The sequence below is a fragment of the Periophthalmus magnuspinnatus genome, chromosome 20 (assembly GCF_009829125.3).
Source record: "Periophthalmus magnuspinnatus isolate fPerMag1 chromosome 20, fPerMag1.2.pri, whole genome shotgun sequence".
In the NCBI taxonomy this organism is placed as follows: Eukaryota; Metazoa; Chordata; class Actinopteri; order Gobiiformes; family Gobiidae; genus Periophthalmus; species Periophthalmus magnuspinnatus.
The window spans coordinates 17422463-17449553 of NC_047145.1; the positions used below are offsets into that span (position 1 = coordinate 17422463).

Below are 27091 nucleotides of genomic sequence, written 5' to 3' on the forward strand. Positions count from 1 at the left end.
CTGACATCTATCAGTCTCTAAATTCAAGAAGACCCCAAAATAGGAAGCAGTATTAGTTAGGCATAACATTTTTATTGTTATACACCTCTCCAAAGACTTTGCACAAATCAGTGGGGTATCATACGCCTTGAGATATCAAAAGTCACCTGCAGTTCCCATATCCTCAATAGCTACTAAAACAAATAACATCCATCGTTTTCTTTGATAGCCCAAACATTATACCAACCAGAAATAAAGTATTTTCAGTTTCCACAATCATGTGCATTACATTATCAATTACAAACAATATTCATATATCCCTTTTCAAAATACAGGTGTGCAAATAGTTAGAAAAATACCAACTCATACCAGATTCTGAATTGTGCTCTGTAAAAATCCATACAAACAGTATAGAATTATCTATATAATATAAAGGTCTCCATCATGCACTGATGCATCTCGGAAAATAACCCACTGACAGGTTTTGATTCAGTGAACATGGTATGATTATGGCCTATGGTCTTGAACATGGTGGATGCTCTTACAGTGAGTGCCATTGAGTCCAATAGCAGCAGGATTTCATACAATAGAGAGAAAATACACATGTAAAATATTGACTTGCATCTACCACTATGGGCTCTACTCTGGCAAAATTTCAAAGTGATTCTGATGCATGGTGCCCGATTTTAACAACAGTCAAGTTTAGAAGGTAAATTTAACATTGCCCCTTTAAAGCCCTTTTTACAATGAGCAATGGAAAAATACAATGAGCAAAATTAATGATCTAAAACAAAAGTTTTTGTAGCAATAACAGCCTGTATTTTTCCATTTCTAAAAATAAAAATATATCATGCCATATCTGCAACAAAGACTACTGCCAGCTACAACTTGAGAGCCGGATGGCCACAATCAAACTCACACACAACTAAATTAAGACAAAAGTTGCATCTTGTTTGCCGTGCCCACTCCCCTAATCTCACTACTGTCTCTTCTCCCCTGATCTCACTACTGTCTCTTCTCTGAGGTAAACAGCTTCGCTTAAAGACATAAAGGCATCTCTCCACCTCCCCCTCCCCCCTCTCCCCCCTGTACACACACACCTGAATAAACTCACTGTACACAGGACTGTGTTGAGCCAGTCTCTAAACATGCTAGCGATGTTGGGCCTGACGCTAAAGCATCCATGTGGTGATGAAGCACAAAGAACAAATAAAGAAATTCAAGCCATGTGCTTTTGGCATGTATTAACAGTACAATGACACATGTATCCTTCGTCAATAAATAATAAGACATTTGTTTCATTATTTCACAGAATATACTTGCTTTTATAGCTTAACAATAAATTTGAAATTAAAATGTATCCACAATATGTTTTAATAAATTTCTCCCACAAAATAAATTAGACATTTCTTCTTGTATTATACAGTCGATTTTTGGCAAAATATAATAAAATATTGACTTTTAGTTAAAAATAAAACATACATTGCACTTTTATTCATGAACTCAAATAAATATTTGAATGAATGCAATTGATAACAGACATTTCCACTACAAGTGAATGACGGCCGGTACCCCACATTCAGAACAACAATGAAAACCTGTTGAATCCATACCATGCATGGGAGTGCATAGCAGTGTGTCCTGGGTGGGAAGAGCTTGAGAAAACCGTGTGGATGACAAACAGATAAGACTGGATAGTGCTAGCTCTGACTGAGCGCCTATGATGGTTTCTGTTCTCTGAATATGAAATTGCTCTGTCCCAAACCCAGCACACTGCAACTGTAGCCCGCCCTCCTCTGCTCCGGCGCGGGGCTCACGTCTCCCCATCAAAACGTCAGATGGTAAAATAGAAAGGCAGCTGTTTGCTCCTGTCATCTAAAAGTGCATCTCTGTCCTTTTCCAGCAATGTCCACCGGTCCACCACTTTATCTGCCAAGGCGGATCAGCACACTGCTTTTCCTTAAACTCTTTTTCTTTGTATTTATACTTAAAATGTTTTTTTATGATCTTGGTAGACAGCTCAGCTTTTAGTTGGGCCAAAGATAGCACTAATTCAGGGACTGGCCTTTTCAAAAGTGGCCCATGCCAGGTGGAAGGCAGCTCCTCCAGTGGTCTCTTCTGCGGTTTCCCAAACACTCTGCGGCTTCCCTGTGCCTCACTGGCGCCATTTTCAAGGCCGCTGATGCAACCATACCGGTTGCCACGGTGCTCACTGTAACATAAAGCACTTTCATTTATTACATGTATGAATCATGATCAGCTTTTAAAAGTTAAAAGATTACCTCCGATATTGTGTCATCAAGTCAGAAAATGAACAAATATAATTGCAAGGCCAATATTCAGCAGCATTACCATAGCAACAAGAATAGAGTTAGGACCCTGAAAGACAAAACATGAAATATTTAAGAAAGAAACTGAAATAAATCTAATGACATGAAACAAAAATAAATGTAAAATTGCAATGCTTAACTGCTTCTTCTCCATTTTCGGCAAGCTCCATACTGGCTTTCTTTGTGTCAGCGAGGCTCTTTGGCTTGAGGGAATCTTGCTTCCTGAGTTTTGGATCACTCTTGCTGTCCCGGAGAGAGGCTGGTTTTGGGATAGGAGTGGTAAGGGATCTGGGAGGCTGTGGGGGCATCCGGGCCAGAGCCAGGGCACTGGGCTCTTCGTCAAGGTCTTCCTCGGGGTCAGGGGGCGGTGGAAGCCTTGTGGGAGTTTTGACATAATAACTGTGATACTCTGCATGAAGCTGACCATTGACCGGGACAGTGGGGGGCTGAGGGGCAGGTGCAGGTGCGGGCTGTTGGACTTTGGCAGGTTTCGGTGGCGCTTTTGCTTGACTTTCAATACCATCAAGTACTGTTGGTCTCTCTTCTTTACTCAACTTCCTGCTGGGCCGTTCTTCTTTGCTGGTTTTCTGCGCAGTCTTCTCTTCTTTGCTCACCTTGCGGGAGGACTTTTCATCCTTGCTGGTTTTGCGGCTGGTGCTGTTTGCGATCTGGCCCTTTTTTTTTCCGGAGTGGGGCGAGGGTGGAGGAGTGCCGGTGGAGCTGGTGACGGGGGAGTGCGGAGGAGTGGTGCCTTTGCGGTAAAAGTGTGGAGAATCTCTTGGATTTCTTTCCGGCTTTTCAACTGGGACTTCTTTGATTTCCACGGGTTCTTTACTCGGTTGCTTCAAGTAGTCCGGCCCTGCAAAAGACAAAAGAGAACGCCATGTTAGGAACTTACAAATTAAACTGGTTGACACGATTACATATTTCCCTCATAAAATTAGATTGAATGAAGGGTCCAGACAGCTGAAATATGCGGTTTTATTGTTCTCTCATTTTGTAAATAGCTTTTTTAGACATTTTTATTCAATATTCTGGGCAGCCCGCCTGAAAAAAAATCTGCTGACTGTATGGTGTACCACAGTCTTTGGCAAAATTGGAGTTCAAAGAAAGTTCAATAATGCCACAAAAGATTTAGAGCCAGGGCCACTATCCAACAGCAAGATTATCTAAATGAAATACAATTTTTTTATCCGCCCTTCATCTCTTGATAGAACAGTTTAGATTATCCCCACCTGTACAGAGAGAAAGGCACAGATAAATAGCCTGATTCATACTTGGTCACACTATCCAGGGATTGGACACCTCCTTGGCTGATCTCTATCATGCCTCACTATCTGTTGTTTTCCTTAAAAGAGCTGTTGTCAACAATTACTGCAACAATCATAAGTGGTGGGAAAATAGGAATAATATTAAGCCACTGTTTGAGCATTACACGTGCTCCCAAACCAGGACCGCCAAATTTGCCATTCGACTGGTTTAATTACATTTATTTGAGTAGTCTGTCATGCTATTTGACCAAATCTTATAGAAAATACTGTTATCTATTATAAAGTTAATTAAATACAGGATCCTAATTAAAAGAAATATATATATATCCTAAAGTCATCCCATGGCCTCGAGTTCAGGGCTTCGCATCACCCGGGGATCATGGCGCTCACATCAATATGATCATTTGAATTGCATCTGCCGTTAAAATATTCAATTCAATGTTATTTATATAGCGCATTTAAAAAACAACTTCAGCTTTACAGATAATAATATACACAGGAAAAGAATAATAAAACATTAAGATATCCAGGGAGGTGGGGTTTCAGTCTGATCTTAAACAGTTCAGTGCATCAGAAACTCAAATATTCACCACAAGGGGTCAATAAAGTAACAAAAACAACACTAATATATTTGTGTGATATTCTGCTCGCCTTAAGTTTGGACTCTAACTTGGTAACAGCAACACTTTCGGTCAAGACTCTTTAGAGATTTTATTGGCACACATAAAAATAACAACAACAACAACTCCAAAGCAAACTAAACCCTGCCATCATTGCATAAATACCCTTCATACCCTTGTGTTTCAATCCAATACAGAATATGGGCTCAACACTGTCATTTGTACAGTGGTCAATGTCAGCTATGGCGGCAGATATTTTAGCATGTGAAGATCCTCCCCTGATGAGTGAGATTTATTACAGAAGTGCTCAGAGAGGAATTCTGCCCGGTCAGCAGGAGCATGTTCTGGGACTCCATTACCCAAATGGGCTTGGTGTTTCTTTCATCGAGCATTGATCAAGTGGACTTAGTCTGCAGCTTTCTAAAGACGGCCTTTCATATGAGCATCAAACAGTCCGTGCAGTTTCACCAAAATAAACAAGAAAAGTTATGGCCCAAAACGTCACAGCAATATAATACAGTTCACCCAATTAGGCCTGTCACCATAAAAACATTTCAAGCATGATATATTGTTGAAGTAGATGATGAATGATAATTTTGAAACCAAATCCTAAAGCAGAATTATCCTCAAAAACTATAACGATAAAACTAAACCTGCAATAAATAAATAGCAGAGTGCGCCACTTAAGTAATTGGTTTGCTATATAATGAGTCACAGAAGTTTATAATTTTACATTCTACAGCTTAAATCTTATCATAGTACAGAAAAATAACAATTTTTTTTCAAACAGAACAAAGAAAAAATTCCCCTCGATAAATACTGTTCCATCTATTATGTATTAAACAATAAGTTATTATTGAGACAGACTTACATCCAATGATACTGATATAGTCACATTTAGTTAGTAGAGTAATGATAGGAAAACACATAATTTCCACATGCTACAAACATGCCCTAAAACAAACAAAAATATGAACTAGGATATTGAAAATCAGATAAAAATCATTACTAAAACTAATACCAACACTAGATACTCATTTGCGCAAGTATTAGATCTGCAAAAATCACATTAACACAACAAACTTTGACCTTCCCTGAACAGTTTTAGTGTGATTTCCAGCCTCATCAGAATGAATATAAATGAGCACATTTTGTCTTCACTGTGGTATCATAATCAGTATTGGGTATTGAGTCAATTCCTTAGTATCGAAATTGAGTTTTAGTATTGTGACAACACTAATATCAACTAATACTACTAACCAAATGACAAATGAGGATTATGTGCATAGGCTTTTGTGATGTCCTAATCATAAGTCACTATGAAAGGGTAATAGCGATATAAAAACACACGATCTGGAACTTGGCATATAAAACTCTATTGTAAAATGTATTATAGTTAACATAAAAAGCACTTATTTTCTCCATCTTAATCCATGGCACATTTTCTGCCCCAGTGAACTCCTAGCCCTCATATATTGGATGCACTCAGTCTAACCCCTCCTGACCTTAATATGAATGGTGAAAAGAGGGTGGGGGGTGTCCTTCTATGGAGCATCTGTAATGGGGGTCGACATCGTACAGTTATCACATCTGCTCCGGCACTGGTTTACTACTGGTGTCTCTGAGCTCAAAGAGAAGAACAGATCTAGGGCTTGGTCACTACAATGATGACAAGTTCAGTTAAATGACTTGCTTTGATAACATCTTCATAATAGGAAAGCAAAAACAAATGAGTAACTATTTCAATACTAGGTGACATGTCATACAGAGACTCATATCAAATGTATGCGCTGGTAAAAGATGCAAAGGTGCTAGTAAAGTAAGTAAAGTATTTTGAAAGTAATTAATAAGAGTTTCGAGCATGTGTAAAAGCAACGGCCAAAACCAATAACACAAATTTGAAATAACTATAGCATCATTACCACAGTTACTTTAAAGATTATTACAAGTATGTTTTTACAACTGAATAGTAACATTAGCACCATGTCTAGTGCCAACTCTACCACTAGTTTTACCAGTACACCTACAGATCTTTATCTTACTCCAACAACAACAACCACTACTACTACTGCTACTACTGCTACTACTAGTGCTACTATTACTATTACTACTACTACTACTACTATTACTGCTACTACAACTGCTACTACAACTGCTACTACTGCTCTACTACTGCTATTACTGCTACAGCTACTACTACTATTGCTGCTGCGGTGCCGAATGTTGGTGCTGCTGCTGCTACTACTATTATTACTTCCACTGCTGCTGCTGCTGCTGCTGCTGCTGCTGCTGCTGCTGCTGCTGCTGCTGCTACTACTACTACTTTTGCTATTATTACTATTACTACTACTGCTACTACCTATTCCAACTTACATTGACTATCATAAAAATATACAAGAATGCCGTATCATTTACATTTTACAAATGAGTGAATGATGGTTGGTTTTAAAAGCTTCAGTATCGTGTTCAGTCTGCTGTATAAAAGAGCGTCTATTAAGCTGTTCTGTGGGTTGTTATCTCAGCATGTTCTTTGCACTGTTAAATTTAAGATTCATGACTCAATTTGTGTCTCTTTCCATTCTTCTATGTCCTCCTACTCGCGCTGGCAGATGGGCAGAGGGGAGTTGTTATTGTTCACATTACGTCCACATACACATTACGCTCTCATGTGTTCATGCAAATATGGCACCTTTTGTCTGAGGCTACAGTGGCTTTTTGTGTAATCGCTGTCTTCCTGTGCAGTTTCCATTATGCAAAACCAAGTCTGGGTTGAGTTCAAAATCACATATGTGCAAATGTGACGCCAACACTTTATAATGACTACACCTTAATTAGCCTTAATAAAACAGGACATATTCAGGCTTTAACTTACTTAATTAACCATCACTCTCAAACCAATTAATTTAGTAGTTACTAAGCCTGAAACATTCCTGTGAAGCTATGTTTTTCCATTATGATTTGGGTCATTTGTTATTTAGTAAAACCTATCCATGGGTTTCGGAATAATGAGAAATTAGGATCGTTGCCATAGTGATTATTAACTATTTAAAACAATTATAACCTTTGAATAGGGAAAAATCTTCATCATCTTGCATATATCAGGAAGCTGAAACCCATGAAAACATGCAACATTTCTGTCTACCGTGACAAAAAAAAAGGTACCTGCTCCTATAGAACTTTGCATAAAATACAACATGGGTTTACAATATGTGCATAAAACGTAATGGCTTCCTCTGGTTCCCTAAATCCACACTGTGGCTCCTTGACATTAATAATGTGTAATTTCTCATATTTGGCTGAAGGAAAGGACAGCTGGTCTGTAGCGCCGCACAGAGCCCTCTTAGTACGTAAGGATTTCAGCTATGTCTCCATCAGATGCATCAGTCCCAAAAATAGCCCAATGAACGTCACCCATAGGCCCGTCCCCTCTCACCCTCGCTGCTCACCCTGCCAGGGTGTTGTATGTAAACCAATCATAAAGGTCAGGGCCCTGGTCTCTGTGACCCACTGTAGCTTTTGAAGTTCACCCTGTAGAAACAAGTGCTAATCTGCTATGAGTCTGACATGCCAATTACAAACAGGGGTTTAAGATCTCAGTCCTTACATACAGGCAGTATATACAGAAAAATGTATGTTTGCATTTTGGTTTGGTTTTGGTATTTAAAATTTGTTTTAACTAGTGAATAAAGAATGGGAACGGATAGATGTGTCATTTAGCGTAATATCCCAGGAAGCTGAAAATAAGGGTAAATATTTGTGGGTAAACAGAGCAGTTTATAAGGAAATAACTGATTTATGATGAAGGTAGGAAATAAAATGTCAGTACTAAATGATAAAAAGACCATAAATGTATGAGCAAATGTATTGACTTATGTTATTATTGAGTAGGTTAGTAAGTAATTGAGTTGAGTAATTAGTATACTGTGCAGTACAATACAACTTCTATAGCTATGACCATATCTAGGCCTGTCATGATAATTACTATATCGATTTATCGTTCAATATTTGATAGCTGGATCAATATATTTTGGGGCTCAGTCTTTCTGTATATAGTTTCTTTGCAATAATGTGGAGATTTTTTTGTTATTTTTGTTATAATATGATAGGATTTGAGCTTCAGAGGGTTGAAAAGGTAACTCCTATGGCTAAGTTTTGCATTAATTTGTTGTTACTCATATCTTTTAATGATACTGTACATTCAAACATTTGTTTGTGTCACAAGCATAAAGTAGTTTCAATATTATATTAGGAATATATCGTGCCTTAAAATGTGTTATCGTAACCTGACCTAGCCACATCTATTATTATTTCATTTCAATAAACTAGTATTATTATGCTGATGGCTACCACTATAACTACTGCTGTCACTTGAGGTCATAACATCATTTAAAAAACTCAATTGTATGCAAGTATTTCCCAATAGTCCCTCTTGTACCTGTGAGGTGATCTTATGGAAAGTGTTTTGGCCACAGAGTGCAGGTGCCTGTCTGGCTGGACTCAGACACACTTACGCGATACTACGGTTCCAGTGTCGCCCTGCGCTGCACTTTATTACAACATCTCTTACTCCCTCATTGATGATGTGACTTATAAGGACTGATGCATGACTGAAGTTTTCCACAACAACAACTCATCACCGGGCATCTCTCTCTGATGGCGCGCTGTCAGTGGCTTAAACCGGGGACATGATTTGAATGAAACCCATTGTCCATCTATTTGTCACCCACTATTTTCAAGTAGCTTCTGGCAAATGCCCAAGGTCAGCTAGATCATAGGGCTAAAAATATGTATTGCACAGAGCAGTACGTGAAGCTGCTACACATAAACAAACAGAAAAAGTATGGCACTTTCACACCTCCTAAACAAAGTGGCAACATTGTCCATTCATTGAAATTCATGTCATTGTTTACTGCCTAGTAAACTTCTAAATAAAACGCCTATGCTGTCTATATAAAGGGTACACAAATAACAGTAATCTACTGTTGTTACTGTTGTTTACCATGGAAGCTAATAGAACATATACCTAACTATGTAATTGAAAAAAAAATATACAGAAACAAATTTATGATGGAATTTTGGATTTTTTCCTAACTTCTTCATATTATGGATTTGTTTAAAGTTCTCATTGATTAAATCCAGGGGCCTTAAATACTGTTACAATGGGTCTTTAAAAACATTGTCCCAGAATACCGCGCTGACTAATCTCAGGAGACACAAAATGCAAACAAAGCCATCCTTTATGTTGTTGAAATCGTCCCCAGTAGCCCTGTAGTGTTTTGTTACTATCCCCGAAGAACAATCTGTAGCATTTATCCCCATCACACGGCGTATCCCTGACTAGGCACGGCCTATGTAAACAACTCTAAATCAGTGCAAACATCATTGCTCAACAAGCACCTGGCTCTGCACTGTTACTAAAAACATGGAAGAAAACAGTGAAAAGGTTATATTCCAATAGACAACAAGGGCCAGGGCTGTTTTGGCTAATTTAATATATTGCTTTGTGTGCTACCATAGACTCTATTAAGAAGTGGACTAAGGGTTAATACAATCATTTAAAGCCCAAAGGCCTGACAGCAGCAGTTATGGAGAAAGGGGAGACAGTTTTTCAATACAAACTGAATTGGAGTTGATGGAGCCGGAAGCGTGCCCAGGCTCACTTCCTATTTGTACCGCGGTGGCTAGAGGATTAGCTATGTCCATTTACATATACAGTCTATGGGTCTTACCTGGTTGGTGGAAATTTGGGGAGAGCTCTCTGGCGACTGATCTGGCGATTTCGGAGTCATGCACCGCTGAGATACATGCCTGATCTGCAGCTTCACTTTTTGTCCTGGCATGGGCCGTTCTGGAGACACACAAAGAGGAAAACATATGAAAAAATTCAGACATTTATGTGAACAACAATCATCTTTCCCAGAATAGCCTACAACATTAATGACATGCTAAGAGGTGACTATTGGGTCACAAATGCATTCATGTAGGTGTGTAGGAGAATGAGAGGCCTTATAGTAAATAACATTTTGGATTAGATTTTGGATCGTTCCATCATATTTGGAACTTCACAGGAATAACATCACACTTTTTCTGGTGATTCTGACTGAAATCTGAACTTTTTCCAAATGGAACAAATACACATCTAACACTATAATTATGGATGTGCAATTAATCAAATTTGAATCAAGATCGAGGTCAATTACATGCTGGGACTTTTTAATCAGAGGCTACAGTGTTTGAAAAGATATATATATTTTTTGCAAAATGGCAATGATTAAAAGTCTGTATTGTTTATGACCAAGGAAATTACATTAAACTACATTTTTTTAGTTTCAACTGTTTAGCTAATAGATTAATTAACAGCCTTAATTAATCCTACCTAAGAGCAAAGTTACTCTGAGACATATATTACACTTTCAGTAGGGCTGACACATACGAGGAATAGAGAAGTTAGATTAAAAGGAATTGGTGACTGTATAGGGAGAATTAGTAGTAATCAATAGTGATTAGGGACATATGACAGAGCAGAACAGCCTGCTCTGATCTGATAAGTATCACTCTAAATGTTGACAGCTGTTGTATGGTGTCCTGTCTAATCCCTCTCATCCATCTCCCTCCCCTCCACCTCTCACCATTGCTTTGCCCCAATCTTCACCAGTGTAGCTAGTTCATTACTCATCCATGTATTAACTCCATTTTATTCTACGCAACTCTCCACAAGATGTATCTAAGATCTATCTAAAAGGTCCATGGGTGCTAAATTGTAGGCTCCTGAGGGACAGAAGAGACAACGTAGATTTTAGGACTGTTGCCATGAGTAACAATTAAAAACAAAATTTTTACGAGATTAACAATAGTCAATTTAACAATATCCTCAACCTTACTTATAACCCTGTTCTTAAACTTTATGACTTTGAATGACCAATCACAGCAGACCGTCCCTCCGGAGCTTACTTTCTGTGCCGCACTTGCCCTTTCAATCAAACTCCATCTTGTTTGAAAATATAAATGCATGAATGAATGAAGCCCATAGTGCCAAAAGGATGTGACACTTTCTTCTCCGCAAATAACAAACCAGGAGACAAAGAAAGCCCATTCGATCTCTGACCAGCTGCACAGGCAAATTCCAGTTTAGGAATGTCACACTCCATTGCTCCTTGTTCTTACCTCCTAAAACATTCCCGGTCACTTGTTTACCGCAGACATTTACTACACCAACATAAAGACATCTATTTTTGAAAGCTGTGAAGCGTGCAGTTGACTGGAAGTAGAGGCCATAAAACACATCGAGGTGGGACATAGGGGATGAGGTGGAGTTAAGAAATTACAGGAAAAGGCGTACGCCGTTCCCAGATAGGACAGATAAAATGTCTGGTGGTGGGCAGGCAGAGAAAAGAAGGGAGCAGAGGTGTGATGGAGCTGGACGCCAAGCGAGAGAGCGGAGTGTGAGAGAGAGGGAGGCAGAGGAAGTGTAGGCATGTGAAGGGGAGATGGACCGCTTTAAATCTGTCGAAAGATATATCAATAACAATGTGTCTTATGTAGGGCAGGTTGTCAAAAAGTAGATACTAATTTATATTAAAACTCAAAACTAGATACTTTTGAACAAGTACCGAAATTATAAAAAACAAAAAAAATATCTATGTCAGAAAAAATATAAGACCATGTGAAATAAATATTCAGGAAATTACTATTACTTGGTACAAAATAATATCCTGTTTTTGAAAATGGTCGTGATATCAAAATTACTATAGTATTGATACTGAGTTACAAATGTTAGTATTACAACAACTACTTGTGAAAGAAGTACTCAATTTTGTTACTTAAGCAAAAGTGCAAGCACCAGAACAAAGAAATACTCAAGTAAAAGTATCACATGAAAAATCTACTCAAGTGAAAGTATTAAAGTACCTGTTTAAAAATGTGCTTAAAAAGGAAAAAGGAAAAGTATTTCACACAGATTTTGAGATCTAAGAAAGCTTGAGTAGTAGTGATTTTGATAAAGAACTGTGTTGAATTTTCTTCTTATTTTGTATATTTTGTTTCCTCAAACTATGAATGTGTTAAAAGTAAACCCTCAGCCTTTTCAGCAGCCCTCAGACACTTTTCAGTCCCGTTCAAATATGTAGTGGAGTAGAAAGTACAGATACCTGCTCTCAAATGCAGTGAAATAAAAGGTATAATAGTATCCACTTTAAAATCTACTTAAGTAAAGTACAGATAACTAAAATTTACTTTGTTACGTTCCACCTCTGACAGCAACCCCAGTAATATGTATAATTAAACTAATGTATCACTTGCTCAACACTAAGGCTGGTTACACTTTATCGTTCAGGCTTAACAACTTAATGAAGGAGTTTGGCTTAGAAGTTATAGTTGGGGTATCAGTTAAGTGGATACAAAGCCTGAGTCATTCTTAGTCAACTAATTGTTAATTTTTCTTTCTTTATGCTCTACTGAGTCTTATTTTTGCTGGCCTCAGGAGCTGACTGTGTTACCGGATCGTGGCCTTTGACCCATCTGTATGTATGAGTTTGTCTTAGGTTTCTGCACAAATACACTACACCACTGCATTGATTACACCACAGACAAAAATACTCTTTGACTTCTAATATTTGGAGTTATACTATTAGCATTGCAATCACTTTTTTTAACATACACTTGTAATAAAAGTTCCAAACTGTAAAGCAGCAACTACTTTTACTAAACAAATTCTCACAGATGTACAGTGTATTTATTCAGTAAGTGATTGAAAGATTGTTTTGATTTGGGGGAAATGCAAAACAACACCTGAGCCGCAGCCCTCTAGTAAAATGGGTGCATTTGAATTGACCATCTGCTTACATAAGCTGTGATACATGCAAATGCTACAGGCCTGCATGAAAAGGGCAGCTTTGTTTTGACACTGCAATATGTTTTGAAGAGATAAGGGATGAGGACAAGGCAAGGGAAGAGCAAAAAATAAAGTTTAAAAATGCAACAGGAGAGAGTGCAAGCTTCTGGCCTGTGCTGGGTATTTGAACTGCTGAGGTATGCATCGCTGCCGCTCTAATTTTACTGTGGCTTAAGTTTCAGAGCAGCTCCCTCATGCTGTGTACTGCATCCTCTGTAAGCCTAGTCCCCAGTACTCAGCATGTATGTCTGTGTATTTGTATTGGTTTGCATTACAGGGCCAGCCTCGGTCCATCACTCTCCAGCCTGCCTGTCCTGCCTATACCCTCCCTCACATGTGCTGACACAGATCTACTCCACCCCCACTGCCACTTTCCTCATCTTCGTCTTCCTCATCATCATACCCCTCCCCTGCCCAAATCGCTGACCACTACAGTATACAATAATGAGATTGAAGGGACCAGTTTCTGTGCCAAACACTCAACAATAGCCTTTGTAGGAGTTAAATTGAACAGAGATGGATTAGAACAGTTATTTCTCAAGTTTTCACAGCAAAGACCACCCTAGAACTGCTAGATTTCAATTAAACCTGGAATATAGGACAAAAAACCCCCCTCATATTCACCAATCATGATTTTCAGTTCATTTTTTGCATGTTTTTCCAATATATTCCTTAAAATAAGCATGTTTTTACAGATGTTTTTAATGAACTACAAGACCCTTTATTCACCAGGACCAAGACAAAACTGGTACTGCTATTCAGAATAAATAATCAAGCTTTGTCTGCCTTACAAAAAATGTTATTTTTTTTACAACTATGCTCTAAACTAGCTATCAGTTTTCCCCTACACTCCCATATCATGTTATATTAGCTCGATGCCTGTTGTCTCCCATGTCCCTCCATTGAAAGGCTCCTGCTAATTCAGACTTACTCAAGCGTGACTAACACCATTAGTGGTTAGCTAAAATTCACACTGAAATTATGCAGAAAATATTCTCGAGTTGACGTCTGGGCTCATGTAACCAGTGCTGGCGACAATAGCTGCCAGGGAATGGGGATTTAAATTGGAAGAGGGCAGCTGGTTTCGCACGATAAGCTAACTTTATCCACAAGACATACTGTAGCAGAGGAAGTATAGGCCTATAATGAGGATGTTACGAGTCGCTCACGAGAAAGGAGCTTAAGTATTTCAGATTCCATTACCCATTTCAAAGACATGTCCAGAATAATACAACATCAAGGTTTGTAGAATGCATCTATGAGCCTGCACAAAAGAACCAATGATTGACAAGTGCTGCTATTTGACTCAATTGGACATGACAAGACAATATGGTAAACAATTGCAGGGTACAAGTAATAGTTGACAGGGAGTGGAGGAAGACAGAAGTGGCACTGATGATGACAGAATAGAGCTGTCACAGTTTGAATAGAGGTTGAGGGGAAAGACTGGTCTAAAAGCATGTGAGTACTATAACATTGGCCTTAAATATTTCTTTGCAGTCTTTATCTCACTCACTTGGGATTTGGAAAGTTTTCTAATGCACACTTGCAAACAACTATATGAACATACATTTTATACTAAATACTTATACTATAGCATACTAAATATTAAATCATAATGTGTAGTATTTATATTTGCACGTGGCAGTGAATCCTGTGCTGAGATGGTCCCCATGTTTGTGGTGAAGGGTAAAGGGATGCAGACCTCAGCTCTGTGTTCTTTATGTCAACACGAGAGTGAGGCACAGCCACAGCTGAGACAGTTATGACAGACAGCAGAGGGAGGGCAGCATGGACCACACTGAATCAGAGTTCATATAAGGAGTAGAAGTGTTTAAAAGTATTTTTCATGTAATTTATGACATGAGAAAAGTAAATTCAGAGCTCATTCATGTGAACACAGCCTCTTTGAATGCAGGCGACACGCTGTTAAAGAGACAAAGAGGTTGTTATAAAGGTCAGACCAAACTGTATGCAAAATATTAGCCTTCACCAGGTTTTAAGCTTCCATTTTCCACATGTATATGGAAACTATTTGCTATATGTGTGCAAGGCAAACTGCTGAAGCATTATTGGTGTGCTTAACTTAACCTTAAGAAAATTTTAGAGGCTTTTTGCCTGAGTAAAAAAGACATTTCCTCACAAATGGCTGACTAATCTCATTTACATATCCCTCAACAGAAAGAATATGTGGTTGAAATTTGCATACAATTTGAAAACACCCTGGGTGAATGGTGCCATAATGAGGTCTGGTGGGGCCGACTGAAACCCCGCTCTGCTGTCTGTCTTATATAAAGAAATCTCACTGTAATGTGGTTAAGAAGCACTAAACTATCGCAGGGCTGCAATGAACGCCTGTGTTATGTATATTAATAATGGATACATGGCAGGCTGTCATATTCATGATTCAAATAGTCTCTCCGTGCAGCCATGGTCTAGTCTTGGATCAGTTTTCTTTATAAATAACATTAATTTTGTTAATTATAGTCTCATGCTAAGTGTACACAAAATTATGCTTTCAGAACTTCACTAAGCTGTTTTTATGAGAGCCTGTAGCTCTATGGCATTTTAAGATAAGATTGTCTCATCTAATGCTAAAGAAAATCAACAAATGGCTCACATGACAACCATAATGATGAGGCTGTAACCATGGAAACCACTAGACACACTCGAGCGAGCTGTCCAAACAGACATCTGGTCCGTCTTGAATTTGTAAATGCTTCAAAGCAAGTCTGAATTATATCACAGTTTTTATTGCTAATTCATAGATTAGGTGCAAATATCATGTAGAGTCAGGGCAATCATTAAGATGCTAGAATCTAGCCCAGTCTGAGAATACTAGAGCCCATGGGGACGAATTGAATAACATCTTCACTGTCACTTATAGCCTAGGCCCATTAACACATGTTTGACTTGTCAGCAGTTCAATAATTCACCAATACAATACAAAACATACATCTTATATACACAACTGTGGGGAAACTGTCATTTTTAAAAACAAATATTAAAGATTTTTGACAAATACTGACTATAAGAAAACAACTTCAGGAATAAAAAAATAAGCTTAAGATAAAGGTATTTCCATTTATAATAATTTAATAACAATCCAAATTAAGAGATTTAACTGTTTATTATTTCACCACAACAACCAGCTCTGAACCTGTAGTAAAGGTCAGATTGCCTGGCAACCACTTGAGCTTAAGCGATAGTTTTAATTATGGCCTGTGCTCTCGCTTCTCCAATCTCCTGCACTATTCATCCCACTGTCTGCGTAACACACAGCACAAGCACAATAACAAACACACAACCATCAATTTCCTTTTCAGCGCAAAGCCAAAAGGAAGCATTAGCATAAGGTTATATCTGCCAACGGCTCAAAACCATGATGCAACCTTCACATAATTGAAATACATTTCACAGACTACTCTCACTGTACCAAGTTATGAACCATATCATTTATCTCTGTAATATAACCAGCTTTTAAACATAAGCTGATGCATTACTAAAAACTGATGGAAAAGTGATGGAAACAGGATTATAAAATGTCACAGTCCATCTAGCGGCATGTGTGAAAAAGAATATGTTTGCAAAATCACGAGTAATAAATCTAAAATGTCAAACTGGGGAACATCTGGCCTGAGCGCAGCCTCCCATCTGGCCGGTCAGAGCAGCTGCAAGGATGGACCAAAAATTCACAAAGTTGCCTCGAAGATTCCGGTGCAAGTGTAAATTTACATAAAATACTCAGCTACAAGTCCTCTAAAACAAAACTATTAATATTCACATTTCCTGCAGTTACAAGCACTATCAATATCTTTCTGATCAAGGTTCCTCTGATGACACACATAAGAGTTTTTTGCGACCACAGCTGTTCTGTCATCCGCAAAGTATTAAATAAGTCTAGCGCACTGTTAGCATGCTAGTTGTTTTAGTATTACTGTCCACTCTGAGCTTTGAAAGTTGGGAAAGCGCTTATAAACTTAGTGCAGTGAATAATTAGGATGCTGGGAATGAATTAGGAAAGTGAGGAATAAGTTTGTACCACTGCAAATAATTTTTCAAATACGTTCACGCTTTTCAGGCAGTAGAAATCAGGTACGTCACTTTTAAATATTCTTAGCAGTGCAGTATAGTTGATTTATTCTCATTAATTTCACCACATTACACATCTACAACAACAAAAGCTCATTGAGGTTTTTCCCAAATGCCTGTTGGATTCCCGGGAGACCCATGTGTGCGATAAAACCCTCAGAGACAGGAGTGTGTGAATAGTGTATAATGTGCATGTGCTCGTTATGACAGTACATGGGAAGGGTATTCAAAAATATTATCAATTGGAACTACTATTAACCAATGGTATCTGTGCAATTAACACAAAGCAATGCATCACAGTCCGTTTGATGAATGGAGATGTAATATTGCATACAAATTCATGGATTTCAGCTTCCTCTAGGCGCCATTTTGAGTACTTTCCCCATTATAATCAGATAATACTGTATTTTGTTTTGAACTGTTAACTGCTATGAAAACAGTGCTCATTTTTCATCTAAAACCTATGATGAAAACTGATAAAATAGACTTTTACATGATGATCCTTGGCTGTTTTCTTTTTGACATCCTTGCTAATTCCTCACACCTCAAACTAGCAAAGCTTTCATAAAATGTACCAGTCAGTCTCTGTAATGATCCCTATTGTTTGTCCACACAGATGGTACGTTCTTGTCACTTTTCACGCCAAGAAACTGAACAAACTGTTTTGGATGGCGCTCTCTTTCAATTTAATTTCTTGCAAGCTGATCATCAAGTTTAAATCAAAGTACATTGGCCTTTTTATAGTTGTATTAGATTTGACTTTTCCTCCTAAGTGAGTATAGACATATAAGGAAAATGCAATGTTGTGATGTGTTCTATATTAGCCTATATTAGTTACTCTATTTTTAAAGATTTATATATTTTTTCTTGTACACAATGCATATTAGACGAACAAGAAATGGTGAGGTGAGGAATTGATCATGGGGTTACTCGGAGACTTGGTAAACAAGTCACCAACGCGGAAAATTCAAACAGGCCATGGATCCTTTGTTTATTTTAACAGTGGACAGTCACTTCGGTCCACAAGTACAATTCTTATTCATTTGACTAATAAGATAAAATAAAATATGAAATTATGAGAAATTATAAACACTATTGTGTGATTTTAATGTCTTTTTTATTCTGTAAAGCACTTTGAATTACCTTGTGTACGTATTGTGCTATACAAATAAACTTGCATTTCCTTGCCTTGCCACTATATTTTCAGATTTCAATATTTGATTAAATATAAAAGTGTTATTATCATTGGGTATACCTTAGCTGTTTATTTTTTATTTTTTTAAAGCAGGGAGTAATACTAGTCTGCTACCTTTAGGCTCCATAGTGCACAATATTTTACATTCTCAAATTATGGCTCAAATCTACCACCTGTCATCTGATAAAAAAGATATCACAATGGAGAGATTGGAATAAAGTTGTTACTGTAATTGGATTACACAGTGGTATATTGAAAAACTTTATGACTAACACATGATGCATGTGCCATTGCATCAGCTCAGTATTTTTAGCTAGGCCTATGCACTAGCGGCATTCGGAGCCATGGCTGTTACTGGTAGAGATAATACGAGGTGCATGTGGGGGCGTCTCTGCAGGTTCATGTCATGTGTCATGCTCCAATGCTTGATTCTGTCAGCAGTTGCGTCACAGCATCAGACTGCAGCAAATATGGTGGCACAGTTAAATATACAGTATGATGTGGTAAGTTATAATTACTGTAACCCTTACTACTACATCTAGCTTTGATAAGTGATTGTTCAAAATGTTACCCTGCACTGACTGTGGTAGCCAGATTCATCAACAGAAAGCATCACAGATTTGACATGTTTCACAATATAACAAATATCTGTGTAATACCTCAGTCATCCCAAGGCATTGAAGAGGAAGGCACCAGAACCAGGACACAGGGCAGTCACGTTAAATCAGCGTTACATTAGGGAGATGCTCAGCCTTAGAATTAGCGGTCTGAATTTTCTCATTGAGAACTTAAAAGTTTAAAAAGGAGAGCTTACAAAACAGTACTTTAGTCCCAGAAGAAAAGGATTAACAACTACATATCCACAGGTCAGTTGAAACGACACAAGGAAATATAACAAATTATTCTAAGCTATCCTTTTTTTTCTAAATTTTGTGCACATATGACTTTTTTTTTTGTTTAAGCTGGTAGTTTTGCTTTAAAGGGCCCATATTATGCTATCTTCTAATCTATGTTATAATGTTGTTTCCTCATCACAAAAAGACCTGGAGCTGTGTTTTGTTTCATTCACACATGTTTAACACACAAACCCTGCAATGAGTTCTTGTCTCAAACAGAAAACACTACAGTAGAATCACTTGGATAATTTTAGCCCTGGAATGGCCAGTCTCTGCTGAACTAAAGGTAAAAGGAGCTGTTTACTTGAAAACTACCACTTCATGACATCACAAGGTGGAGCAAAGCATTTTGAGCTTTGGAGATGTAGACAGCCTAATAATAAAGAATTACTCAAACATGTGTAAATGAAAGAAAACACAACTCCAGGTCTGTTTTTAAGGAGGTAACAACATTATATCATGACTTAAAGCTCACGACATCATATAGGACGTTTAAACCTTGTTATATATAAAGAAAGCTGATTGAAATTGTCCTTAAGACCATTTACCATATTTCCCTATAGCCCTCTATGCTTCCTCCTTGTGTTGGCTGGGACTATTCACTCTCATGCAGTGCACTGTATAACTGAACAGAAAGGCCAGGTGCTGAATGGCTGAGGTCATCCACAGCAGGTGCCAAACAAGCAGGGCCTGGACCCACAAGCACCACACACGCTCTGTTCCTCTGCCAAATGCAAGCTCATATCTAAACATACGCATCTTTTCTGTTTCCGTTATATTCTGTTATATGTTAATCACAATTTGAATTAACGCAATTAGCAAATTTGGCTGCAATTTTTGAAGGTCCTCCTCAAACAACAAAATATCTTGTGTTATTCGGAAATGCTAAAACTGCTAGCTCTGTAGTTAAGATCTATACAAACATGTTCTGAACGATCTGGCACTAAAATGTAATTCTCAGGTCATATTTCATCCGTTTTGTCAATTCTTTGTGATGCTTTTAAAATGTGAACTTAGAACATAGTCTCATTATTAAGACGAATGAAATGAGTCAGAAATAAATCAGAAAAATAAATCACAAATCTATTCGCAAGGCTTATCAGAAAAAAATGCTAGCACTATTAATGATTTTTTCCCCCAAATTGTTCAGCCCTGATTCAGATACAGAGCAGAAAGGATGGGATGAGGAGATGGTGGCTGCTATATCAGTGCTGGGATGAATATATTCCTGGCTACTGCTGATAAGCCAACTGATGCCTTGCCTTATTTAGTCAGTGCTTCGCGCAGAGCCCCCCACACTGGATATGTTTGTCTGTGCAGTCCAGAGTGAAGATAGGTGAGGTGTCCCTGTGTAGTGTGACATGCTCTGATTAAGCACATGCGTGTACAGCACAGAGGAGCATGTCTCAGTATCCTGAAGTGTGGGCTGCTGTGGGCTTGAGCCAAAGTCCAATATATCAAGTTGCTAAGTTTCCCTGCTGAGTGCAAAAATTAAATATAGGGAGGTTTATTTGAAAGTTGGATGATGTGTAAAGCCCAGCGTGTTTTGAAAGATTGACAGACCAAAAGCACACTGTGTAATTTAAACATTAGAAGCCGAGATGTGTAATGTAGACTATACTAAAGCGTTTTTTCTCTCATCTATGCAAACTGAAGTTTTTCATTGTATTAACTCTTAACTTTGCCATGTGACGTATGTTAGATCCTATACAGCGATAACATTTACGTCTGGCTATGAGCGAGTTACCACCAGCCGTACAATGCATTACATAATATCTTTTAACTCTAATCCACAGCCATGTTATTGTGTCACTAGTAAAGAGCTTTAAAGTAGATTTAAAATGTGAACTGTATACTTATCATTGCCCACAGACCACTCCCACGGTACAACGGCCACTCTCAAATGTTTATTCTTGACAGATAAGAACCACAAACCGCAGGGAGACAGGGAGGATGCAGTTAGCCATCTACTGACATAGCTCCCCCTTAGAGAGTGATCATACCTCTAATACTCATGGGAAATACTCTGTGATCTCTCTTTATTCTACTCATTTCTCAAGACTCTCGCTCAGCAAATCCTCCATCACTGACAGACTGATCCAATCCATTTCACCGTCTCTATCTACAACACTCTGCCCACATCCCCTTTGGGTCCGCTGGTCACGTGACTAACGCGATCAATACCAGTGGCTTTTCCTTTTTTCCAACCAGGACTGTATAATGAATCTTATGTAACGTGCAGTGTGCCATGCTGTTCAACAAGTTTACACGATTAAATGAGAAAAAGAGATTGTAAGAACAAGCTGGCAAGCGAAACAAAAACTTAAACCAAGAAGTAATTTGGTTTCACAGTATCCAGCAAATACTTGAGAGCTTTCGATGTTATTTCCTGAGTATTTTGTATCGAGCTGTGTGTTGTTTTCACTGTGAATAGAATCTGTCTTATGCACTTCTGCAAAACAACAACACTCACTCACCATTTCTTTCATAATATCATGCTTTCTAAATATAGACTGCTTAACCCTTCCATTGACAGAATGCTGCCTGACATCATCATATTTGTTTGCTTTTCTCTATGGCTGCCGTATTAATACTATGTTAAATCCAACCATTATGTAATGCCTTATATCCTTGAAATGGTCAGAATAAAGCCTCTACTGCGTTCCACACACTAGATATTGTAAAAGGAGCAATTTGGCTATTATTGTTTTGTAACTTGTAAGAGCTTTGATTAGATGTACCTATTGAAAAGATACCTAAATAATTTATATTAAACTGTAAATAAATAAATAAATAAAATGCAATATTGAGTGTAGTTACAATGAGTCAAAATTCCTTGTGCCAGTCCTATACCTGGGGAAATGGACAGAACTGAACAGAGCATTTTATACCTGAGGGCATCAGGTTTAAAATATTTATGTAACTCATTATACTTTATACAGACTACTATAAAAAAGACCGTGAGCTTTTTAACAAAGCATCTACTGTTATTTTCTATGATTACAATGCAAATGTATTTCACCGAGTACACTTTTTTCTGTGTAGGTCTATGAGAATGAAAGTTTCCAAAATTATGGCTCCCGTTTCTATAGCAACAGCACATTGTCAAAACCTGTTGTTTTTTCCTGTAGCACAGTTACTGATGTACAACACAGTGTGTGGGTCACAAATCCAGCCTCACCAGTAAACATGGTTGAACTGTTTTAGATGGATGTTTGATTCAAGTATGTTATAAAATGCATTCATTTGGATCCAGAGATGTTCAAAGGTACTGTATTACTTTGTCAAAAATAGGGAAGAAAAAATAGTCTTGATCCCTCCGCTCATGTTATTTTAATTATTCCCTGATGCCCTGAAACCAGAGGATGTCAAAGTGATGCTGCATTCCTGACAGGAGGGGGAGCTTTAAATAAAAAGGTCACGTCTCATCCACCTGTTGGAGCAGATGCCACATCAGAGCGGCACTTAGCGGGGGGCACTGCCATCACGAGACCGAGTGGCAGGAGAGTGGGTTTACCTTTAGTACTTACAGCATTCAAACTCACAGAGAGGCACAACTCTACAACACACAGTAGCACACGTACACACACACACACACAAGGATGAGCGCTCTCTGGGGGAAAGACAGATATGAGTGGAGAGTAGTAACTGTGGATCATCTCTATTGCCACACTGAAGCACAGACTGATGACAGGAAGTAAAGGGCAGTGCTGTGGTCCTCAAAGTCCACTTAAACAAGTCAAGCCTTAAACGCTAGTGCGACTGACTTATGTGTGCAGTGTTCACACCGGACAAATAGAGGGTGATCAAGTAAAGTCAAATAAAGGATATAAAAGCGATATTTATGACGTGACCGTGCGTTTGACACAATGTGCACTAACAAGACAAAAAAAAGAACAACATTTTTATGATTTAAGCTGATTAATTCACTTTTGTGTTTAATATTCTAGGCCATGTACTTTTTGTGTGTTACTTGTATCTCAAACAATACATTACAGGCAGGTTTTGGCACATTCCCAATTGGCTGGAAAAATATGACCCGGATATCATTATAGGGTGATAAAACATAGAGAGGTTCATTTTTCAATATCGCCCAGCCCTACTAGTGTGGATGAATACACTACCTGGAAGCAGCTATTTCCACTTTGCTCCTGGCGATAGCGGCTGCTCTCTGCGCCCCCTCCACGGCCCGATCCACCTTTTCTTTGGTTTTGGGGTTCTTAAGAGGAATCAACTGCTTCCTTATTCCACGCACCAGCACATTGTTTTTGTACTTCCCCTCTTCTTTAGTACCATCAGGAAAAACCGTGCACCCGTAACCATGACGCTTATTGTTTAGCCACTCCCCTTCGTACTTCATCCCGTTGGATCTTTCCGAAACACCAAATCCATTGCGTTTGTCGTTCTTCCACTCGCCCATGTAGCTCTCGGTGGTGGTGGCGTCCACGTGATCCTCCAGAGGTAGATCTTCGTCGGCTAGCTCTCCGTCGCCAATGGAGACGGTGGAGTTGGCATCACTGGAGCTGATTCGGCTCATGGTGGCGTCGCTGCGTGCTGAGCTGCGTTTGCTGGAGATGGAGGTCCGGGAGTCAGACTTGCGCAGCTGTCGGAGGCTTCCAAACAGAGAGCCCCGGCGGAAAAGGCCCTTCTTTTTACCCGTGACGACCTCTGAGTCTGAGTGGAAGTTGAGGACGAATCCGCCACGGCTGCCAGTTGGCGTGTCCCCGGGAGAGGACAGGTCATGGAGGACCGTGCCGTTGCTTTGCTCAGAGCGTAGAGAGGCCATGGAAGTGCGCAGAGGGGAGCGGATGATAGTGGCCATTCCGTACGGGACACTCTGACGGACACCGTAGCCATGTCGCATCCCACCCATCCACTGGCCCTGATAAGTGCCTGAGGAAATAAAGAGGAAACATTAGGGTTGTGCATTCATTACAGAACCTAGAGATGAGACAAGGTGAAGACATTGTCAAGGTTAAACCATCTGAGTAATGGGTGCTGCGTCTTACGACAAACTCTTAGAAGTATTACTCATTATTTAGTATCCCACAGTCCAAAACGAATGACCCTATACGCAAATATGTTCTCTGCTTTTAACCCATCCTTTAATGCCCCTGCTGAGACAAGTGGTCAGGAGCTGTGGGTGACCGCAGTGCAGCACCCGGGACTATTACTGGAGGACTGGCTTATTGTGCATGTTTTAGATTATACATACTATTACATTCTATCTTACTACTGTCCCATATTACATAAACATTAGTGCAACAAGAAGCACGTTTGACAATGCCTTGATTCCTAGTCTAACCATTTGCTCCATTACAATGAGTTCCAGGAAGAAGCAGTGACAACACAAGCTGCCAGGACAACGCACAATCCGCACATGGAATGACAGCCAAAGCAACATGAGTGAATGTGTGAATGCTGTTCTTGTATTAACTACATTACACAGAATATTACAGCTTACTGCATATACTTTTGCACTTTAGTAAAAAGTACTTAATCATCTCAATTTTGCACAGTCACCAGGCCCCCAGCAGCATTGCATTTGTCAGCACAATTCCTCACAAGAAACACAAAAGAGACTGTGCAGCGGCAGTGTAAAGTTATTATTGTATAAAGACAATAATAAAATGTTTGTTTTTTCCCTTGCCTTGATGTATGGAAAGCACTGAAACCTGGCATTAGTCAAGATGAAAATCACTCTATTTCCAAGCAGCTGAGAGCAGGAAAACATCTTTATCCCGCACAACAGGGACCAGGGTGAGTCATGAGTGGAATTATTCATTAATTATTATATATTTATCCACAACAATGCAACACAATGGAAGCTTGTATGGCAGCACAATATGGCAAAAAAATAAAACAAAATCCTCACAGTGATTAATCTCAATTTTCAATCTGATTTGTCTTTTCCAAAACAAAAAAAAAACAAAAACTTTAACTATTGATTTCATGACTATTAACAAGACTTGCAAATCACTGCAATTTAACAGAAAAATAGCCCAATTTATTCCTCCAAACTCTGCTCCATACCACATGCTTTTATTGACAGAGGACTGGCTGAAGACTTCTCTAATTCGATAAATTGCCAAGCTCTGGCAACTTGTATTCGAAATAAAGTCTTTTGGTCCAACACTTCAACCCGACTGACTGCTACAAAATAAGCAATAATAGCCAGATTAAGAGCGAAAACAATCAGAAGTCATGGCTGGAGTGCATAAAGATAAATTAGTCGAGATTAACATTGGCTCTTTGCTGCAGTTCAATTTGGAGAGCAAGCAGATCGAGTTCTCATGATGTGGCAGAGTCAGACGGCCAGATGTTGAGCAGATCACTGGGATCAGCTGATCACAAACCCTAGTCGCTTGAAGCCTCATCTGTGACCAAGGCTTTTACTCAACACCACGCGGCCGCTGTCAGTGCTGCTGCTCACATAACTACCTCTGTTTTATAACCACATGTCACTATCAATCAAGTGATATATTTGTAGGAATGCAATGTATCAAAGCTTTATTTCAGCTGGAGATATCGGTAAGTGAATGGTGGTTTCAAATGTGTAAACTCAGGTGATAATGTGAACTGACTTGGATCAGAAATAATTGCTTTGCTCTTATTTCCACTTTCCCTTTGGACTAGGCACAGAGCCAGAAGAGCTGGCAACTGGACTCTCCCCTCCCACAGACATATGAGAAGTTGCAAAGAGAATGATACTAAGACTGTTTTTTGAAAGTATAATATATATATTTTTTAAATGACATTGTAATTAAAATAGTTCTCAGTTCCATCTTAGTTTGACTGTGAATAGAATCTTTGTTAAACAGTTTAGTATTGTATTGTACTGTGTTGTATTGTGCTTTTACAACTTTACTACCAGGTTATTTTAGTATACCCTTCAGCTCCATATGCTTGGTGTGTAAACATACATTAAAGTGAGACACTGAGCATCATCTATAGCATACCATTCACTTGTAGAGTAGAGGGCAGAGGTAAAAGTCATGCTGTAAAGATGTGATTGATCAAATTACGCAGTACCCAGCACCAACTTCCTATCAGATGGCAAAATGCATCATCACAGTTAAAGAGGCACACTCAAGTTAAAAACACAGTGGCTAATGAGACTGTTGCTCCTCTTACCTCCATCTCCATAGGTCTCCACGCCGTACCCGTCCTGCAGCCCGTTGCTCCAGGTGCCCTCGTATCTGGCAGGTGTGTTGTGACTCTGCCGGATGCCGTACCTCCCTTTAAAGCCATGACTCCACTCGCCTTTATAGACCCACTTGCCTTTATTCTCCACGCCTAAACCATGCCGTTTGCCCTGAGACCAGTAGCCCTTATAGGTGTTCCCGCTGGGCCAGGTGTACACGCCTACTATCTCAAAGCCGTGGGACCAGGAGCCGGCGTACTCCCCCTGGCCCTTGGGTCCGGTGCATATGCCGTGTCCGTGGGCTTTTCCATCTTCCCAACCCCCGCAGTAAGTGCCGCCGTCGTCGAAATCAAACCGTCCGCCCGTCATTCAGATATGAACAAGACGCAGCTCTCCTGGAGCGCACAGAACACGGGTGTCGCTCTGGTCCAATTTGGAAACGGTGTTGACTAAGAAGACAATAGATGATATGATAGTCTGAGCATTGTCACAGAGTAAGTGTGAGGGATGCTAGTGCTGCTGGTGGTCGTTACCGGAGGCTGCTGCTCGTCTCCCCCCGCTGCGCCCACTGAGAGAGCGGTACAGACAGACACAGAGCCGCCGCGGAACACAGGCTCCGGGCCAGTGGGACGTCACTCTGCAGACCCCGCCCCTCTCCTCAACCTCAGCCTCAT

General features: G+C 39.3%; 1 protein-coding gene across 2 annotated transcripts; it reads right to left on the reverse strand.

Moving 5' to 3' along the window:
- Nucleotides 1-52: 52 nt before the first annotated feature.
- jph1a (junctophilin 1a) lies at nt 53-27012 on the reverse strand. Of its 2 annotated transcripts, XM_033985934.2 has the most exons (7): nt 26951-27012; nt 26408-26866; nt 23398-24166; nt 9930-10048; nt 2450-3168; nt 2262-2358; nt 53-2191 (listed from the first exon to the last, which is right to left on the reverse strand). In XM_033985934.2, exons 2-6 carry the CDS (start codon nt 26784-26786, stop codon nt 2278-2280), a joined length of 2067 nt encoding a protein of 688 aa, XP_033841825.1. In that variant the 5' UTR covers nt 26787-26866; nt 26951-27012; the 3' UTR covers nt 53-2191; nt 2262-2277. The 2 variants fall into 2 exon arrangements, with proteins under 2 accessions (XP_033841825.1, XP_055085930.1); XM_055229955.1 differs by having other exon boundaries at nt 26408-26990.
- Nucleotides 27013-27091: the final 79 nt, after the last annotated feature.

Bases quoted from the DNA above. Each gene is read 5' to 3' on its own strand.
- jph1a (XM_033985934.2), bottom strand. From the start codon at position 26,786: ATGACGGGCGGACGGTTTGATTTCGACGACGGCGGCACTTACTGCGGG. The intron at 3,169-9,929 runs GTAAGACCCATA...TGTCTTTTGCAG, and splicing joins CCCAAATTTCCACCAACCAG to GGCCGGACTACTTGAAGCAA. The intron at 2,359-2,449 runs GTTAAGCATTGC...TTTGTCTTTCAG, and splicing joins CCGAAAATGGAGAAGAAGCA to GGTCCTAACTCTATTCTTGT.